The following is an 18,280-nucleotide window of genomic DNA, read 5'->3' as shown; positions in this document are numbered from 1 at the left end:
CCTGTTTCCATGCTCGATGACTGAATCATGTCCAAATTTGTTGAGAGGGTCAGATATAAATAATCAATATTGTTCAGATCTCTATTAGTAAGAGATGAGCATGTCAAAAAAGGAAATTCAGTCCCAGTAAAAATAGAAATTATAATTATTTTTTGGGGAAATAAATTTGTAAGTCCTTTATTCTGCATAGCTCAATTTAATCAAGTCCTGAAATACCTTAAATTATATCGGGTTCAATAAGAAGAGCAATATTGTATAAAATTGAGATTATACAGATCTTAATTGGAAGGTGCAAAAATTCAATAGAGATGATAAAATACAGGCCTGTGTGAGAAACTGCAAACATAATATATTAGAACAATAGAGACGAGGAAGAGATTCAAGTGTGTACAATTATATTAGGTTGTTATTGTCACATGCTGCAAGAAAGGTTATTTTGCATGTTATCCTGACAATTCAAACTATGGTATATGAGTAGGAAGGAACTGCAGATGCTGGCTTGAACTGAAGATAAACACAAAATGCTGGAGTAACTCAGCGGGACAGGCTGCGTTGCTGGAGATAAGGAATGGGTGATGTCTTGGGTCAAGGCCCGAAGACCAGTCTGAAGAAGAGTCTCGACCTGAAACATCACCCATTCCTTCTCTCCGGAGATGCTGCCTGTCCCGCTGAGTTATTCCAGCATTTTGTGTCTATCTTCAATTCAAACTAGACGTGAGTCCAGTCATACATAAGTAAAAGAGTGAAACAAATGTAAGTAGATCCTCTTCTGGGACAGCACATGGTAGAGCTGCTGCCTCACAGCATCAGAGACTTGGGTTCGATCCTGACCTCGGGTGCTGTCTGCACGATGTGTGCACATTCTACCTGTGACCGTGTGAGTTTCCTCCAGGTGCTCTAGTCCCAAAGACGTGTGGGTTTGTTGGTTAAGTTGGTCTCTGTAAATATCCCCTTGTGTGTAGGGAGTGGATGTGAATGTGGGATAGTACAGAACTAGTGTGAAGGGGTGATCGATGGTCTGCATGCACTTGGTGGGCTGAAGGGTCCCTTTCAATGCTGTATCTCTAAACTAAGCTAATTGAAATGAGGTGCAAGAGATTAGATAAAAGTATATTCTGAAATTCATGAAGCTGGAAATCCGAACCGTAAGCACAATATACTTGAAGCACTCAACAGGTCAGCCAGTGCCTATGGAAACAGTGTTATTGTTTCAGGTTGACTTCATCTGTGCCAGCACTCGGAGTAGTTAATCCCATTTAGTTCCTTGTGTTTTATCCTCTCTCACAGGGCCATCTACTCTACCCAAGGAATGGCCATATAACTCATTGACCAGCATATTTTTGAGATGTGGGAGGAAACTGGAGGACGGTGTCCTCGAACCATCGAACCCCACACAGAGAACAGCAGAAGTCAGGATTGAGCATTGGTCACTGGAGCCGAGTCAGCAGCTCTACCAATGCCTATCTTTTCAGTACTCCCATATTCGTACCACTTTTCAGAGGCTGCAAAACACTTTGACAATTCCCATAAGGCATGGGAGATATAATATTTCTATGTGCATTTTTTATAGGTTTCAGGTCACACCAAAGGTTTCTTCAGGTCGAAAAGCTCCGCCCTAATGTTTTGTTCCATTTCATGCCGTGTCCTCCGAGTGTCGACGTCACTTGTAGAAGCAAAACACGAGGAACAAATGACAACGTCAACATGGAAAGGGTATTGAAGATAACTCTCCGAACCTTCCTTCCAACTGCAGGGTATCTTATCCGTGTTTGCACAGGTCACAATCTGCGCTCAAGTGGAACAAGACATCTGCTTGGGCACGTTGAGGCGTCACGCTTTCTGCGAGACTTTCCGGATTTTGGGGAAGGGCAGGAAATGTGTTGACCATGGTCAGATGAGAAACAGGAATGAGGGCACGCTCGAGGCCTGCTATCGTGTTTTCTGTGGGGTTGAGATAGCTGGTGATTGAAGAGCAAAAAACAAAAAAAAATTGAAAACAATAGGAGGATGAGTGAAAATAGCTCCCCTATCAGAACAGACTCATGGGTTCCTCATCTCTGTGTGCAAACCAGGTCAAGGCTGAAGTTACACATTCAGCCCCCCCCCTTTCCTGGAGCCAGATACAGTCTATCCGGGAGATAAAACCATCCAGATAGAGCATAGAAGGAACAGTCTCTTTGGAAACTGAAGAGGAAGCAAGCTTTAACTCTGCAATAGAGCTGAGAATCATGTTGCCCCTTATTCTGTTGGGACTGGCCCTCTCTGCTGAGCTCCGAACCTCACTTTCATTAGGTAAGTCTGAGGTAAAGACAATTTCTCCAATGTCTATATTAGAATGTAGACTGCAAAGGTCTATTTAGTACAGTCGGGAGGAAAAATAGTGTGAATGGATATGATCAGGATTCCCTCTGCATTCTAAGAATGTGTTGATTCTAAACTGTTATTTGAGCTCCAGTCTTCTCTCTGTACATAGAGAAGGGTTTTTTTGTTTTGTGAAGAGCTGCCTGATAACCATTAAGGCCTCTGAATCAAAAAAGCTTAATATTGATCTGAACCTTTCCCTGCAGGGAAGAGAGTGTTTTTCAGATTCAGATTCGGATTCAATCTTTATTGTCATTGTGCAGTGTACAGTACAGATACAACAAAATGCAGTTCGCATCTGGGGGAAGGAGTGTCCGGGGGGGGTGACTGGCAATCACCAAGGTGCAGAGTTAAGTAATGTAACAGCCGCAGGGAAGAAGCTGTTCCTGGACCTGCTGGTCCGGCAACGGAGAGACCTGTAGCACTCCGCTCTACAAAGTTGCCTTGCAGTCTTACCTTTTGTAAGTGGAAGCTCACGGATTGAAGTCCCACTTCAGAGACTTGACCTCAAAAAGCTGAGGCTCGCTTGAGTGAAGTCCTCTGTTCAACTAAAAGTTTGAAGTTGTTCAGTTTAGTTTTAACAATTTAATGCTGATGGAACACAGCATTACTCAAAACATTATTTGCGTGCCATTTTTAATTTATGGCTGGATATTCAAAAAATTCAAAGGATGCTTTTTTAAAGACCAGGTTAGTCTTATTCCTTAGCCAATTGTTGCTCACCAATCAATGCAACCAATATCGATGAACAGGTGAATCAACTTGCAACTGTTTGCCCGGCCTCGCTGCATGCCATTCGGTTGCTGCATACGCATGCAGGAAAGTAATTTCAAGCTTGTGAAGTTATTTAGGATTTCCCATAGAGATTAGTGAGTTACATGCTATTCTTTAATGCCCTGCTTAAACCTTTCTCCTTAGCGCATGAACGGGTAACCGCATGAGCCTTGCGTTCAGTATTTAAGAAGGAACTGCAGATGCTAGAAAATCGAAGGTAGACAAAAGTGCTGGAGAAACTCAGCGGGTGCAGCAGCATCTATGGAGCGAAGGAAATAGGCAACGTTTCGGAACGAAACGTTGCCTATTTCCTTCGCTCCAAAGATGCTGCTGCACCCGCTGAGTTTCTCCAGCACTTTTGTCTACCCTGTGTTCAATAGTTCTCTAAAGGATAGTACAAGCGTGTCCTGAAAATTATCCTCCCTGTATGTGGAGCCATTCAACCAAAGGCATTGCACCAAATGGTGCCACAGTTAACTCTTTGGACCCTCTCCCGCTTGTATTTGTGCTTTTACTTATTAGTTGCTCATGGTCTTTCACACCCCCCCACCCCCCTTGTCTCCCCTCCCTCTTCCTAAATCTCCTGCTCCCCGCACTCTCTATTTTTCTATTCTGTCCCTCTGCATATTCTCTTTTGCTCTGTAACAAAAACGAAGGGTGACAACCCGAAACATCGTTTGTCCAACTCCTACCACAGAGGCTGCCTGACTCACTGAGCTTCCCCTCCACTTTGTTTTGCTTCCAGCATCTGCAGTCTCATCTTCTCCCTTTCTCTCTCTCTCTCGCTCTTGTTCGCCTGTTGCTTTCTCAGTCGCCCTTTGTCTGTTCTACATCATTAGGGCTTCACAGCACCAGAGACCCGAGTTCGATCCTGAATATTGTTGCTGTCTGTGAGGAATTTGGACCGCGTGGGTTTTCTCCGGGTGCTCCGTATTCCTCCCCATCTCCCAAGATGTACAGATTTGTAAATTAATTGCCTTCTGTAAATTGCCCCTAGTGTGTTGGATGCGGTTCAATAAGATAGAACTGGTGTATGGGTGATCGCTGGATTGGTGTGGAAGTCCCTGTTTCCACACTCTAAACTAAACACCATCCCTCGTACAAGCATTATAGAGAGGAGATACTTGCGTCAGGTACTGTAACAGCATTTAAAAGACACCTGGACAGGTACAATGGTGCTTTATTGTATCATGTGCAAAGTGCAAATGCAAAGTTAAATTATTCTCTTACAAACAGCCCATCTGAGTATCACCGTACTGCCCCCGATCAGCAGTTGTATCGAAATAGTCGACTGAGCCCAGTCATTTTCCAAGTCCTAGGGAAATAAATGTTTCGAGTGATATGGGCAAATGGGACCAGCTTAGATGGGGCAGCATGGGCGGGTTGGGCTGAAGGGCCTGTTTCCAGGCTGTGTGACGTTTGAGTATCTGCATTGCTGAGTTTGGGGCAGGTGGTGTTAAAGTTGCCTGTGTGGTTGGGCTGATTTTAGATCTTCTTGCAGTGGCGGTAGATCCCTGCTCGGCGTACATCAGCTTGAACGAGCCTTGGCGGAACACGGAGCACCACATCAACGTCTCGCGCGGGAGGCCCATGTGCGACAGCCACATGGACGGGGAGTGGTACCGCTTCACCGGCATGGCAGGGGACGCCATGCCCACCTTCTGCATCGAGGAGAATCTCTGCGGCACCCATGCGCCCATCTGGCTGAACGGCAGCCACCCCATGCAGTCCGATGGCATTGTGTCGGTGCAGGCTTGTGCCAGCTTCAACGACAACTGCTGTCTCTGGAACACCACGGTGGATGTGAAGGCTTGCACGGGAGGTTACTACGTCTACCGTCTACCAAACCCCACCGTCTGTTTCCACGTGTACTGTGGCCGTAAGTACCGAGCGCTTCTTCCTCCTACTCAACCACGTGTAGTAACTCAGTAATAACTCACCCAGTAGCACGGTGGCGCAGCGTTAGAGTTACTGCTTCACAGCGCCAGAGACCCAGGATCAATCCCTACTATGGGTGCTGTCTGTATGGAGTTTGTACCTTCTCCCCTTGACCACGTGGGTTTGCTCCAAGATCTTTGCTTTCCTCCCACACTACAAAGATGTTCAGATTTGTAGGTTAATTGGCTTGGTACAAATGTAAATTGCCCCTAGTGTGTGTTAGATACTGTTAATGTGCAGGATCGCTGAACGGTGCAGACACAGTGGGCCAAAGGGCCTGTCTCTGCGATGTATCTCTAAACAAAACCCCCCCAATTACAGAAGGGTCCTGACTTGAAACGCGTCACCCATTCATGTTCTCCAGACATGTTGCCTGACCCACTGTGGTTACTCCAACATTTTGTAGCTACCCCCCCTGTTACACCTTTGCCCACTGCATTCCTCCCTTCACCCGCCAACAAACTCTCCCAGCCCCCAGGCTCAGTCTGACATTTCCACACAGTCCCTTCTATTGTATCGGAGAAATAAATGGGAGAGAAGGAAGCCAGTTGCCGACAGTATCTTGCTGGCTGACAGCCGCCACTTCCCAGCTCTCAGTCCAACATAACCCTGCAGGGTGTGAGCCTCTACAGGTGCCAGAGGTCACTAGGAGAAGGCAGGAGAATGGCATTAGGAAGGAGAAATAGATCAGCCATGATTGAATGGTGGAGTAGACTTGATGGGCCGAATGGCCTAATTCTGCCCCTATTCCTTATGACTCTCATGCTTTTGGCCAGAGAGCACTGCACCCCATCTCTCCATGAAAGGATATATTGTTTTAAAACTCTTTTACCAATTAAAAAAACCTTTAGATTGGCACTTGAATTTACAGGCAATGAAGAGATATGGATCATGTGCCGGTAGAAGGGGTTAGTTTAATTTGGCATCGCATTCAACACCGACATCATTAGCCAAAGGGCTTGTTTCTGTTCCTCTACTGTTCTATGTACTAACTAGATACTCTCCCCCCACACTCTCTCATTTCTGCTGAAGAAAACACAAGATCATTTTTGTTCATCTTGTGTTAGGCTCTCTTGATTTTTACTCCAAAGGGGAAAAATGGTCCTAAACAACCTCAGTAGAAGTTTAATATCAACTCCTGACAACATTGCCAGCTGTGTGGTGCTGCTATTGTCTATTTGGAATAGAGGTGGGACAGCAAAGGTGGACCTTTCACCCACACAACCTTGATCCCTGGTCTCAACCAGTTCTATACATGACCTTCTCAACAGAACCTGAAGCTAAATAAAATGGTCAGAATGGGATTACTCTTTGCCTCACTGGCCAGAACAGTTCAGACATGGTCACATTGAATGGTGGGATAGTATTAAAGGGCTGAGTGGCCTTGTGTTCTAACACCACTTGGTCTGAACATTCCCACCTGCCCCATTTAAACATTTTCTACTTAATTCCTGCTCTCACGATAGTTTTTGTAATTCCTCGCACTTATCCCACTTCTCTCCTTTTGCTCTCCGCTCCTGAATGCTGTTGGTTGCTTGTGGACGGAGGCTAACAACTCTGAGTGCCAGCTCTGACAATGAGCATCACAGCAAAACCAACTCAAGTCACTTCTTCCTACATCTCCAGCAAGAGAGCAAGTGGCGGCAGGAACACTGTCTGACGGCCACTGAATGGGAAGAGAGTGGGGCGGCACGGTGGCGCAGCGGTAGAACTGCTGCCTTACAGCGCTTGCAGCGCCAGACACCACGGGTTCGATCCCGACCACGGGTGCTTGTCTGTACGGAGTTTGTACGTTCTCCGAGATCTTCGGTTTCCTCCCACACTCCAAAGACGTACAGGTATGTAGGTAAATTGGATTGGTAAATGTAAAAATTGTCCCTAGTTTTGAGTCAATGATACAGCAAGGAAGCAGGCCCTTCGGCCCACCAAGTCCATGCTGACCATTGATCATTCATTGACACTAGTTCCAAGTTAACTCACTTTTACTTCTATGCTCTATGCACTAGGGGCAATGTACAAAGACCAATTATCCCACAAACCTACACATCTTGGGGTTGTGGGATGAAACTCATGCGGTCACAATGAGAACATGCAGACTCCACACAGACAGTGCCACTGGGATCAGGATTGAACCGGGGTCTCTGGTGTTGTGAGGCAGCAGCTCTAACAGCTGTGGCACCATGCCACCCACTAGGACCATGCCAGTATTTATGCTTCATCTGCACCTCAACCATCCTCCTTCAGGGCTGTGCAGAGCATGAATGGAAATGCAGGCCATTCAGCCCATACACCCTTGGTTTGTGCTAGCCACCAGCACCTCGTGACAATTCTTTGTGGCTTCCCACTGGTATTGAGAAGCAGATCATTTTGTGCGCCAGAAACCTGGCTCTAGAAAGGCATTAGCTCCCACTGACCCTGACCATTGACTTTTGCAGATTTCTATGATATTTGTGATCATGTGGATTGCGTGGGACACTGCGTGGGTGAAGATGAATGTCAATGCGCTCCTGGCACCGTCCTCGGACCAGATGCCCAGATTTGCCTAGGTAAGCACTTCAAAAGGAGAGAAATGGGGGAATTATTTTATTTTAAGTCTAGTATGAATTTATCAAGACTGAATTCTCATCAGCCTTGTATGAACTTTTCTAAAGTTGCGATAATGACTTGAAAATCTTTAGAAAATTCCTGGTGTCAGATTCTAAGCACAACTTGAAACCTACTATAGAAAGGTGGTGAGTATCTCCAGGGGGAGACGAGAATCTGCAGATGCTGGAATCCTGAGCTAACCATCGAGGACCTGAACCATCACCTGCCCATTCCCTTTTGGGCACAATTAGGTCATTTGATTTACATTTTGTTTCAATGGTCCTGTTTTGCATCATGTACCTAGGTACAGTGAAATTACATGTTTGCAGTCTGAACTGAGACATAAAGGCCCGCTGTGTTGGAGTTACAGGGTTGGCCTGTGCAAGGTGATGTTGCTGATGTCCCCCAGTGCTGCTCCAAGCTGCTGCAGGCCACATCCAATCTGTATGTCCGGCCACTTGAAGCAGTGCCCCTGTAGTGGCCAGTGTACTGGGGAAAGTGGTCGTTCTCTGTACAGAGTGCCCAGTGATCTTTTAACTCCAGCTTGACAAAGTGGATAGGGCCTCCGTTTTTTTCCTGAAAGATCGCACCTCAAGACAAGTCGAGAGAGTTTATTGTCATGTGTCCCTGATAGGACAATGAAATTCTTGCTTTGCTTCAGCACAACAGTAGGCATTGACTACAAAACAGATCAGTGTGTCCATATACCATTATATACGTAAATACCCACACAAATAAATAAACTGATAAAGTGCAAATAACAGATAATGGGCTATTAATGTTCAGAGCCAAGTTTAATAGCCTGATGGCTGTGGGGAAGTAGCTATTCCTGAAACTGGTTGTTGCCTATTTCCTTCGCTCCATAGATGCTGCCTCACCCGCTGAGTTTCTCCAGCATTTTTGTCTACCTTCGATTTTCCAGCATCTGCAGTTCCTTCGTAAACATGTGAATATGTAAACATTGTACATGACAGAGAAAAAAAAGAAAAATTCAATAAATAACTAATAGTGCAAATGACAAATAATAATATAGTTCAGTTCATAGCTCAGAGCTTATTCGAAGTTGTGTGTAATAGCTTGATGGCTGTGGGGAAGAAGCTGTTCCTCTGTGTTACACTTGGTTGCTTCAGTTAAGTAATTGAATCAGTTTCATTAGGAACCCGAGGGACACATTCTTCCCACGCAGAGGGTGGTGGGAACATGAAACAAGCTGCCAGAGGGGGTAGTTGAGTGAGGTGTGCTAAAGAGTGATCATGTGTGACAAGTTCAGATGAGATGCACTGCTTAGTTTCTCAACTCGGAGAAGATGCTAGGGAGCTGGAGAAATTGCTGTTGAGATGTTCTGTGTTCTGTAGACCGCCAGGCTGCCTGACAAAATGGTTGTCATAATCACAAACTCTAAATGGGTCAGGTCTGAAATTCAGCGGACAGGTGCTCATTGTTCAGCAAGTTTAAACCAAAATGCATCTTGGAGAAGAACTCTAGGAGATGCTAGCATATCTAGAGAGGAACATTCCTTCTCTCCAGAGATGCTGCCTGTCCCGCTGAGTTGCTCTGGCATTTTGTGTCTATCTTTACTGATATTGGATGAAAGGAGGGAGGGGTGGGATGGATGGAGTATTCTGACTCTGATCCACCTCTTGTAAGTTTGTGCCTTACCGAAAATGCCTATCATTTTTTGCAAACATTAATGAAGGCAGTTGCAATGATTTCCATTGCCCGGTTGACAAGATGTGAAAATGTGTGTTGTGTAAATTGTAATATGATTCTACCCTTGGTTTCCCCCCCCTGCACCGCCCACCCTAATAGATGTCAACGAGTGTGCTGTCAACAATGGGGGTTGCAGTGAAGAATGCATCAACCTGCAAGGCTCCTTCCGCTGCAAGTGTGGGATTGGAAAAGCACTGGGCAGGAACTCTGTGACCTGCGAAGGTCAGTGAAACTCACCAGGAAATATCTCCAGCAGCTTGTAATTAAAAGAGAAAGCAGTGGCTCTCACAATGGGTCTCCAACCTGAAACTGTTTCTCTTTCCACACACGTCCTGCAAAGTGTTTCCAGCATTTTGTGTTTTATTTTGGATTTTTTTAAATTTTCATTTATAAATAGTTAAGAAGAAAGCCAATTGCTTTGCTCGGGAACAGTCTGGGGGTGGAGGGGAGTTGACCCAGGCCCATGTAGTTGCCAACTCCTGCCAGCCAGGAAGATCCTGTAACATCAAGTTAGGCATTTCCTACTGTCATTAAGAACTGGTGATTTGTCCAAGATTTTCTAGTTCCGCTGTCAACAATGTTCAGCAATCAAGAGTCAAAAGTGTTGTATTGTCATATGACCCAAACAGAACAATGAAATTCATACTTGCAAGCAGCGCAACAGAATATGTAAGCATAGTACACTGTAAACAATATCATAAACGCAAAGAAGGTTCAGTACATGCATGCACACACGGACACACACGGACGCACACGGACGCACACGGACACACACGGACACACACGGACACACACACGGACACACACACGGACACACACACACACACACACACACACACACACACACACACACACACACACACACACACACACACACACACACACACACACACACACACACACACACACACACACACACACACACACACACACACACACACACACATATATATAAACATACACATAAAACAAACAAACAATAATAGTGCAAAAAGACAATGTCAATGTGCAAGGGACCAAGCCCACTGGTGCCACGCTGGTAGGGACTCCCAAACACAAAAACACATGCCTGAAACTGAAACTGACCTGAAACGTCACCTATCCATGTTCTCCAGAGATGCTGCTTGACCCACTTAATTACTCCAGCACTTTGTATACCAGCGTCTACAGTTGCTCGTGTCCTCAAAATTAGAACATAAAATTGATTTATTTCTGCCAATATTTACCTTTTGCTTCCAACTGCTATATTTAAAATGTAATACGTAATCCTCATATTACAGTCCACACGCTTGTATTCACATATCCTGAATCTCTGGAGACGAGGTGTTGCATGCCCACTTTATACTGACTCTGGGCAGTCTGCTCACTGAACTGACAATGTAATGAGAATGGAAGAGATTTTCATTTACCTTCATTTCAGTGGGCGCGGCATTATGATCAGTCAGGGGCTGCAGGTGAAACATGCTCAGTTTCACCAATGCCTTCAGATGGTTTGCCAACCTTTAATGTAAGTCCGCGGCTGATTATTTTAATTGTGATACCCAGTTTTGTTGCATTCCTCTACTTGGTTCCATGCTATTATTGATTCTGCAGACATTGAAGGCTGCCACAGCACTAATGGAGGTTGCAGTCACAACTGTGTGTCGGAGGAGGGGGGATATCACTGTGAATGTCCGCGTGGGCTTTTATTATCAGAGGACAATCACACCTGTCAAGGTAAGCCTCTCGTGTTAGTTTGCTTTTAACCAGAGGGTTAAATGCAGTAACCTTGCTGGATGCCTTGATGGGATGTTAGTGTTCAGAGCAATGCAGACATTGTGATTACCCTGTCTTGACAGTAGGTTGGGTTTGGGGCTGTATGGTGGCGCAGCGGCAGAATTGCTGCCTTACAGCACCAGAGACTTGGGTTCCATCCTGACTACGGGTGCTTGTCCGTACGGAGTTTGTACGTTCTCCCCATGACCTGTGTGGGTTTTCCCCAGGTGCTCCGGTTTCCTCCCATATTTCATAGACGTACAGGTTTATAGGTTAATGGACTTCGATAAAGATTGTAAGTTGTCCTTAGGGTGCAGGATGGTGTTAAGGGCCTGTTCCACTTTCACAACCTAATTCACGACCTCTGCCGAGTTTGCCCTTGACTCATACTCACAGCATGGTCGTCACGAGGTCATCGGAGGTCGGTCGTGATGCTAGTCGTAGGTACTCGTGGCATCAAGTAGGTCGGGGCATTTTTCTAGCCTGATGGAAAAATGTCCACAAGAAAAAAGGTCGTGAATTAGGTCATGAAAGTGGGACAGGCCCTTAGTGTACGGGGATCGCTGGTTCACGTGGACTCAGTGGGCCGAAGGGCCTGTTTTTGGGCTGTATCTCTAAACTAAACTAAGCTGCAGCATCTTAATCCACTCGGGCAGTGCTGACGGTATTTGCCTTCAGATGTTATTGAGCAAAATTCTGAGCAAAGTTTGCATTGACCTGCCCTTTATATAAAAAAACAATATTTAAAACAGAGTGTGGCTGGTAGAATCGCTGCTTCTCAGTTCCAATGAGACAGATTCAACCCCTGAATTCCTGTGCTCTCTGTGTGGAGTTTGCATGTTCTGTCTGTGACCACATGGGTTATCTCTGGGTGCACCAGTCTCCTCCCAAATCTCAAAAAACGTGCAGTTTGATGGGTTATTTGACCATTATAAATGCCCCGTGGTTTGTAGTTGAGTGGATAAATCTGAGGGTTGGGAAGGAGGAAGAGAGCTGATGGAAGTTTAGAGATAATAAAATGGGCCTGGTGCAGAAGTAGGGTTACTGGTGGATGTTTGATGGTTGTCGTGTCTCAACAGGCCAGAGGGTCAGTTTCCCTGCTAAATAAAAACATTTATTGTTGGGATAATGAGGGCCAATTTTATAGATATCAAGGTTCCTATCCACTGAGTTTGAATGGAAAATAGCATCCCACTCCATGTGATGATAATGTCAATGTCCTCCATCTGAGAGGGTACCTCTAAATGGCTCGGGTTGCAAAGAAGAGAGAGAGCAACGGGATAACCCCCCCTCTCCCCCCCCTCATCTCCTCCCCCCTCCACCGACTCCAAGTATTAGATATAGTAGACTCTGAACCCTGGGCACAAACCAATTGAATAGATGCATATGGGGCAATCGCTAAAACAATCTACATCCAAACACTGAAGTGACACTTTGAAATCTCCACTTTGCCCGAGAACATCGAACATGGAAAAATACAACACTGGAATAGTCCCTTCAGCCCACAATGTCTGTGGCAAATGTGATGCCAAGTTTAACTAATCTTCCCTTCCCTCTCTAAAAGAGACAATTCACAGTTTTTCCGTCTCACCATACATCAAGGAAAGGAAACCCTCAATATTTTCTTTTAACTGGAAGTTAAGCTTCAGATCAGGAAAAGACACAAAGTGCTGGAGTAACTCAGTGGGTCAGGCAGCATCTCTGGAGAACATGCATAGCTGGTAGGCTTCTCTTAGTTTAGCTTGGTTTAGAGATACAGAGCGGAAATAGGCCCTTCGGCCCACTGAGTCCATGCAGACCAGCGATCTTTGCGCACTAACATTATCCTATACATTATAGGGATGCATTTTTACTATTGTACCTAGCCAATTAACCTACAAACTTATATGTCTTTGAGGTGTGGAAGGAAACCGGAGATCTCGGAGAAAATCCACACAGGTCAAGGGTGAACGTACAAACTCTATACAGACAGTTTGTCAATGCGGTCAGGATCGAACCCGGATCTCTGGCGTTGTAAGGCAGCAACTCTACCGCCGTGCCATCGTGCCGCCAACTACTTCTTGTAGTTCGAGGGGGCCATGTTTTTCCTCTTTCTAATTAACTCGTTTAGCCGATCCCATTCATTGTTGTCGATCTTGTATTTGGAATGCAGCCCTGAATACCTCATGTTACTTCAGTCTTTGTGTGCTATGCACCTCCCTCTAGAACCATGGCCTGACCTTCCTTTCTATTCCAGTGCCGGTGCAGTGTAAGTCCGAGTCGATTGAAGTGGCTGTACCTAAGGATTTAGTTGGCGGCTTGGAGCTGTATCTCTTGAATGCTTCATGCAAGGCTCTTTCCAATGGGACTCACGTCAACATTAACTTCAATCTCAAAACCTGTGGCACCTCTGTAGAGGCAAGTATAGAAACATAGACAATAGGTGCAGGAGGAGGCCATTTGGCCCTTCGAGCCAGCATGTAATTCATTGTGATCGTGGCTGATCATCCCCAATCGATAACCCGTTCCTGCCTTCTCCTCATATCCCTTGATTCCACTAGCCCCTAGAGCTCTATCTAACTCTCTTAAATCCATCCAGTGATTTGGCCTCCACTGCCCTCTGTGGCAGGGAATTCCACAAATTCACAACTCTCTGGGTGAAAACGTTTTTTTCTCACCTCAGTCTTAAATGACCTCCCCTCTATTCTAAGACTGGGGTCCCTGGTTCTGGACACGCCCAACATTGGGAACATTTTTCCTGCATCTAGCTTGTCCAGTCCTTTTATAATTTTATATGTCTCTGTAAGATCCCCCCCCTCATCCTTCTAAATAATGCAAAATAAAACTGAAGAAGGGGCTGAGGAACCCGATTCCATGTGATATGACTGTGTGTGTTTCCAAAAGTATCGTGTAATATTTCTGTTTGCATGTCCATCCATCTCACTAGGTTGTGGGTGATAAGATCATTGCAAGAAACACACTGACTGGTATTCCCAAGCAGACTCCGGGCAGCAATGGGGACATTATCATCCGGACCAGCAAACTGGTGATCCCCATCACCTGCGAGTTCCCCCGTCAGTACATCGTGTCGGAAGGGTATGTGCCCAACCCTGCAAACTCCCCCCTGCAGATCATGGGCAGAAACCATGGCCTCTTCCCCTTTGCCCTGGAGATCTTCAAATCCAAAGATTTTGATGAGATTTACAAAGACACGCCGCCTGTTCTCAAATTGCGAGACTCCCTGTACTTCGGCATTGAGCCACTCATGCACGTGGATGGGCTGGAAGCCCTGGTTGAGAACTGCTTTGCTACTCCCTCTGCCAGCAGCGATGATATCATGCGGTACTACCTCATAAAGGATGGGTGAGTATCGGACTCTGTGGTGTTGCCAGTGTTTTGTTGGTGGGTTGTGGATGGCAAGAGTCAAGGGCATTTAATTGCCATGGAACATGAATGAAATTGGTACATGCAGCAGCAGCAGCACAACAACAGGTTTATAAACACAGTACTCAGTATTCACAGTCACAACATAACATAATTTAACGTGATAAGCAAACAAAAAAAGTTGGATATATAAAAACCCAATATTGTGCAAAAGACCAGCATGTTAATTTATTGTCCAGCTCCAAATGCCTCTGAAAATGCAAACGTCAAAAATTGGTTCTGAGTGAAGTCACATAAGGAGCAGAATTAGGCCATTCAGTCCATCAAGTCAATCATGGCTGCTCTATCTTTCTCTCAACTATGTAGCACTCCGTCAGTGTACACCAGTACATCAAGCTAGACCTAGATGCACAAGGCTCTGGAGCAGGATATGAATCCAACATATTTAAACTCAGACTAACTGGATGGCAACAGCAGGTGAGCAAGACCCAAATGCTGGATGGTAGAATTCAGAGAGAGATTCAGCTGAGGGAAATAAGAAACAGGGTGACAGATTTCAGATAGGGAGTTTGAAATCGGCCTTAGAAATATTGCAATAAAATCAGAAATGGCTGGAAACTCTCAGCAGGTTAATAAGCAACGTCTGCAGGAAGATAAAACGTTAAAGCCCTGTCCCACTGTACGAGTTCATTCAAGAGCTCTCCCGAGTTTAAAAAAAAATCAAACTCGTGGTAAGCGCGTAGAATGAACGTAGCGGGTACGTCGTAGCTCGGGGATGTCTCTTAGCGGCTCGTAACGCTGACGGCAGGTACTCGGGAAACGCGGTAAGCTCGGGAAGACTCGTGAAGATTTTTCAACATGTTGAAAAGATGTCCACGAGAGCCCCGAGTACCTGCGAGCGGCTATTACTGTAAATCTCCGAGTTCGAATCGGGGCAAACTCGGGAGAACTCTTGAATGAACTCGTACAGTGGGACAGGGCTTTTAGCATTTGAAGTTGGAGACCCATCTGACAAAGTTGTGTTGAAGAATTTCATTGTCCTATCCAGGTACACATGACAATAAATTCACCTGAACTTGAAATTGAACTTGAGGCATTTGAAACGGGCACTGCCAGACATCCTGTGTGTTTCCAACAATTATGGTTTCTATTTCAGATTTCCAGCATTTACAATTTTATTTTGTTTAACACAAAAAAAAATGGATGTTTGAGTAAAGCAAGAATGAGAACTTGTCCTTGGAGGTTAAACAGATGAGCGGAATCGAAGGTAGACAAAAATGCTGGAGGAACTCAGCGGGTGCAGCAGCATCTATGGAGCGAAGGAAATAGGCAACGTTTCGGGCCGAAACCCAAGGGTTTCGGCCCGAAACGTTGCCTATTTCTTTCGCTCCATAGATGCTGCTGCACCCGCTGCGTTTCTCCAGCATTTTTGTCTATCTTCGATTTTCCAGCATCTGCAGTTCCTTCTTAAACACTAGAGCAGAATCTACATTGGTGCAGGCTGTTAATGAACAATGAAATGGACCAAGTGGATCGGATGACTACTTTTACAACTTCCTATGATGCTTGACTCGTACATTTCATTAGACCAGTGGGCAAATCATGCACAATATCTGTGGCAGCATAAAGGATGCTTACTTTGATGAAACCCGACATTTGATAACTCCACATCGACCAAAGTGTGAGCTGATTTGCTTAAATTCTCTACATGACTTTGAAAAGTCTCAGCAGAACAAGGCAGTGCGTTTTCATTTCCGACAAACCTGTATCGTTGATAGGCATTTTACATTCAACAACACACTATATGGTACAACTTACCTACGAACACATAAAATAGCAACTCCATGTGGAGTGTAGAATGGGCTGCTAGAGTCCATTCTCAACCAATTGGGCATTCCCTAGGATGGTCAATACACCTACATGCCAAGATCAATAACTCTACAGCCAACCTGGATGGCACGGTGTGGCGTGGTTAGAGTTGCTGCCACACAGCACCAGAGACCCGGGTTCGATCCTGACTACAGGTGCTGTCTGTACGGAGTTCGTACGTTCTCTCCATGTCCTGTGTGGGTTTTTTTCGGGAGATCCGGTTTCTTCCCACACTCCAAAGACGTACAGGTTTGTAGACTAATGGGCTTGGCATAATTGTAAATGTTTACTTGTGTGTGTAGGATAGTGTTAGTGAGCAGGGATCACTGGTTGGTGTGGACAATGTACCGAAGGGCCTGTTTCTGCGCTGTATCTCTAAAACAAAATAAAACTAAAACGTAATATTGAAGATCGTGCATCTGATTGTAATGTGTCCATAAGTATACAAATCAATGCCTTTTTTTGTATTGCTTTGATAGCTGCATCAATGATGAAACAGTCAAGCAAGAGACATCCAACGACCATCTTGCAAAACATTTCTATGTCCCTGTCTTTAAGTTTGTGGGAAGAGACAATAAGGTAAGAATTGCCCCTCAACAAATGGGAAGGTTCATATTGCATCATGTTTGGGTAGATGGTAGATAATACATGGTCTATTCAGACAAAGGATGTGGATTCTCTGACACTCCTGCATGTTTACTCAGTCACTGGAGGAAAGTGTTGAGGCTGCAACAGTCCTTTGCTGTCAATGAAGAGACAATATCATAAGGTCATAAGGAATAGGTGTAGAATGAGGCCATTTGGCCCATCAAGTCTACTCCGCCATTTAATCATGGCTGATTTATCTCTCCCTCCTAACCCCATTCTCCTGCCTTCTCCCCATAACTTCTGACACCTGTATTAATCAAGAATCTATCTATCTCTGCCTTAAAAATATCCACTGACTTGGCCTCCACAGCAATCTGCAGCAAAGAATTCCACAGATTCACCACCAACTAAAGAAATTCCTCCTCATCTCCTTCCTAAAAGAACGTCCTTTAATTCTGAGGCCATGATCTCTGGTCCTAGACTCTCCAACTAGTGGAAACGTCCTCTCCACATCCACTCTATCCATATAAGTTGATAGTGGAGACACACGAGACTGCAGCTGCTGGAATCTTCAGCAAAACTGTTGGTGGAACTCAGTGGGTCAATGGTTCAGGCAGCATCTGGGAAGGGAATGGACATTTCATGGTGGGACCTTCTTCAGTCTGAATCAAAGATCTTAGAGCTCTAAGATCTTTGGTCTGAATGAAGTATGGGGGAGAAAGTAGATAACAGAGATGGGGGTGGAGTGGGGTCAGGACAAGGTCTGGCAAGTGATAAGTGGACACTTGGATGGGTTGGGTGATGATGAGTAGCTGTGATGGTGTGCTAACGCTGGTGATTGTGCCTCTGTAGAAGGTGTACTTGCACTGCCGAGTGCTAGTGTGTGGAGCCCAGGACACCAAGTCTCGATGTTCCCAGGGCTGCCGCAAGCGGATACATAGATCAGCGGAGACGGGCACTGGAGGCCACCTGAGGGATCATCTCCTCAGCGGAGGTCCGATAGTGATTGAAACCCAGTGACAAAGCTGGGCAGCGTCCAGATCATTCCACTGAACACCTTTAAACTTTGTCCATTAATGCACGAGTCGCACAAAAATGTATCGTTGCTTTAGCTAGATAATTATACTTGTTTGTTTTCTGATTAGCAGACTGAACTAATGAGCCCTGTAATGGGACACTAATTGTGTGGCTTGCACTGTAGCAAAGTCCATTTTGAATATATCTTAATTACAGATACTTATAGCTATACCTTTTTAATAAAGATGCATATTACTTTATCTCTCATGATTTATTTTGAATCCAATTCATTGTCACAGTACAATCCCTGCTCTGGAAC

At 45.2% G+C, this 18,280-nt stretch overlaps 1 protein-coding gene across 3 annotated transcripts; it reads left to right on the top strand.

Annotated features, from left to right (window-relative positions):
• The first annotated feature begins 296 nt into the window (after nucleotides 1–296).
• Nucleotides 297–18,221, top strand: oit3 (oncoprotein induced transcript 3). 3 transcript variants are annotated; one of them, XM_055661726.1, is made up of 9 exons: nucleotides 297–1,713; nucleotides 4,637–5,014; nucleotides 7,509–7,619; nucleotides 9,469–9,591; nucleotides 10,963–11,085; nucleotides 13,361–13,521; nucleotides 14,051–14,466; nucleotides 16,836–16,935; nucleotides 17,797–18,221. In XM_055661726.1, the coding sequence occupies exons 2-9, from the start codon at nucleotides 4,726–4,728 to the stop codon at nucleotides 17,962–17,964; spliced, it is 1,491 nt and encodes a 496-aa protein (XP_055517701.1). In that variant the 5' UTR covers nucleotides 297–1,713; nucleotides 4,637–4,725; the 3' UTR covers nucleotides 17,965–18,221. The 3 variants fall into 3 exon arrangements, with proteins under 3 accessions (XP_055517701.1, XP_055517699.1, XP_055517700.1); XM_055661724.1 differs by lacking the exon at nucleotides 297–1,713 and adding an exon at nucleotides 2,110–2,292 and having other exon boundaries at nucleotides 4,625–5,014; XM_055661725.1 differs by lacking the exon at nucleotides 297–1,713 and adding an exon at nucleotides 2,111–2,292.
• Nucleotides 18,222–18,280: the final 59 nt, after the last annotated feature.

This window comes from Leucoraja erinacea, chromosome 34, assembly GCF_028641065.1.
Source record: "Leucoraja erinacea ecotype New England chromosome 34, Leri_hhj_1, whole genome shotgun sequence".
Classification (NCBI taxonomy): domain Eukaryota; kingdom Metazoa; phylum Chordata; class Chondrichthyes; order Rajiformes; family Rajidae; genus Leucoraja; species Leucoraja erinaceus.
Note: the sequence above shows the minus strand (reverse complement) of the source record. Positions and strands in the feature narration are given on the sequence as shown.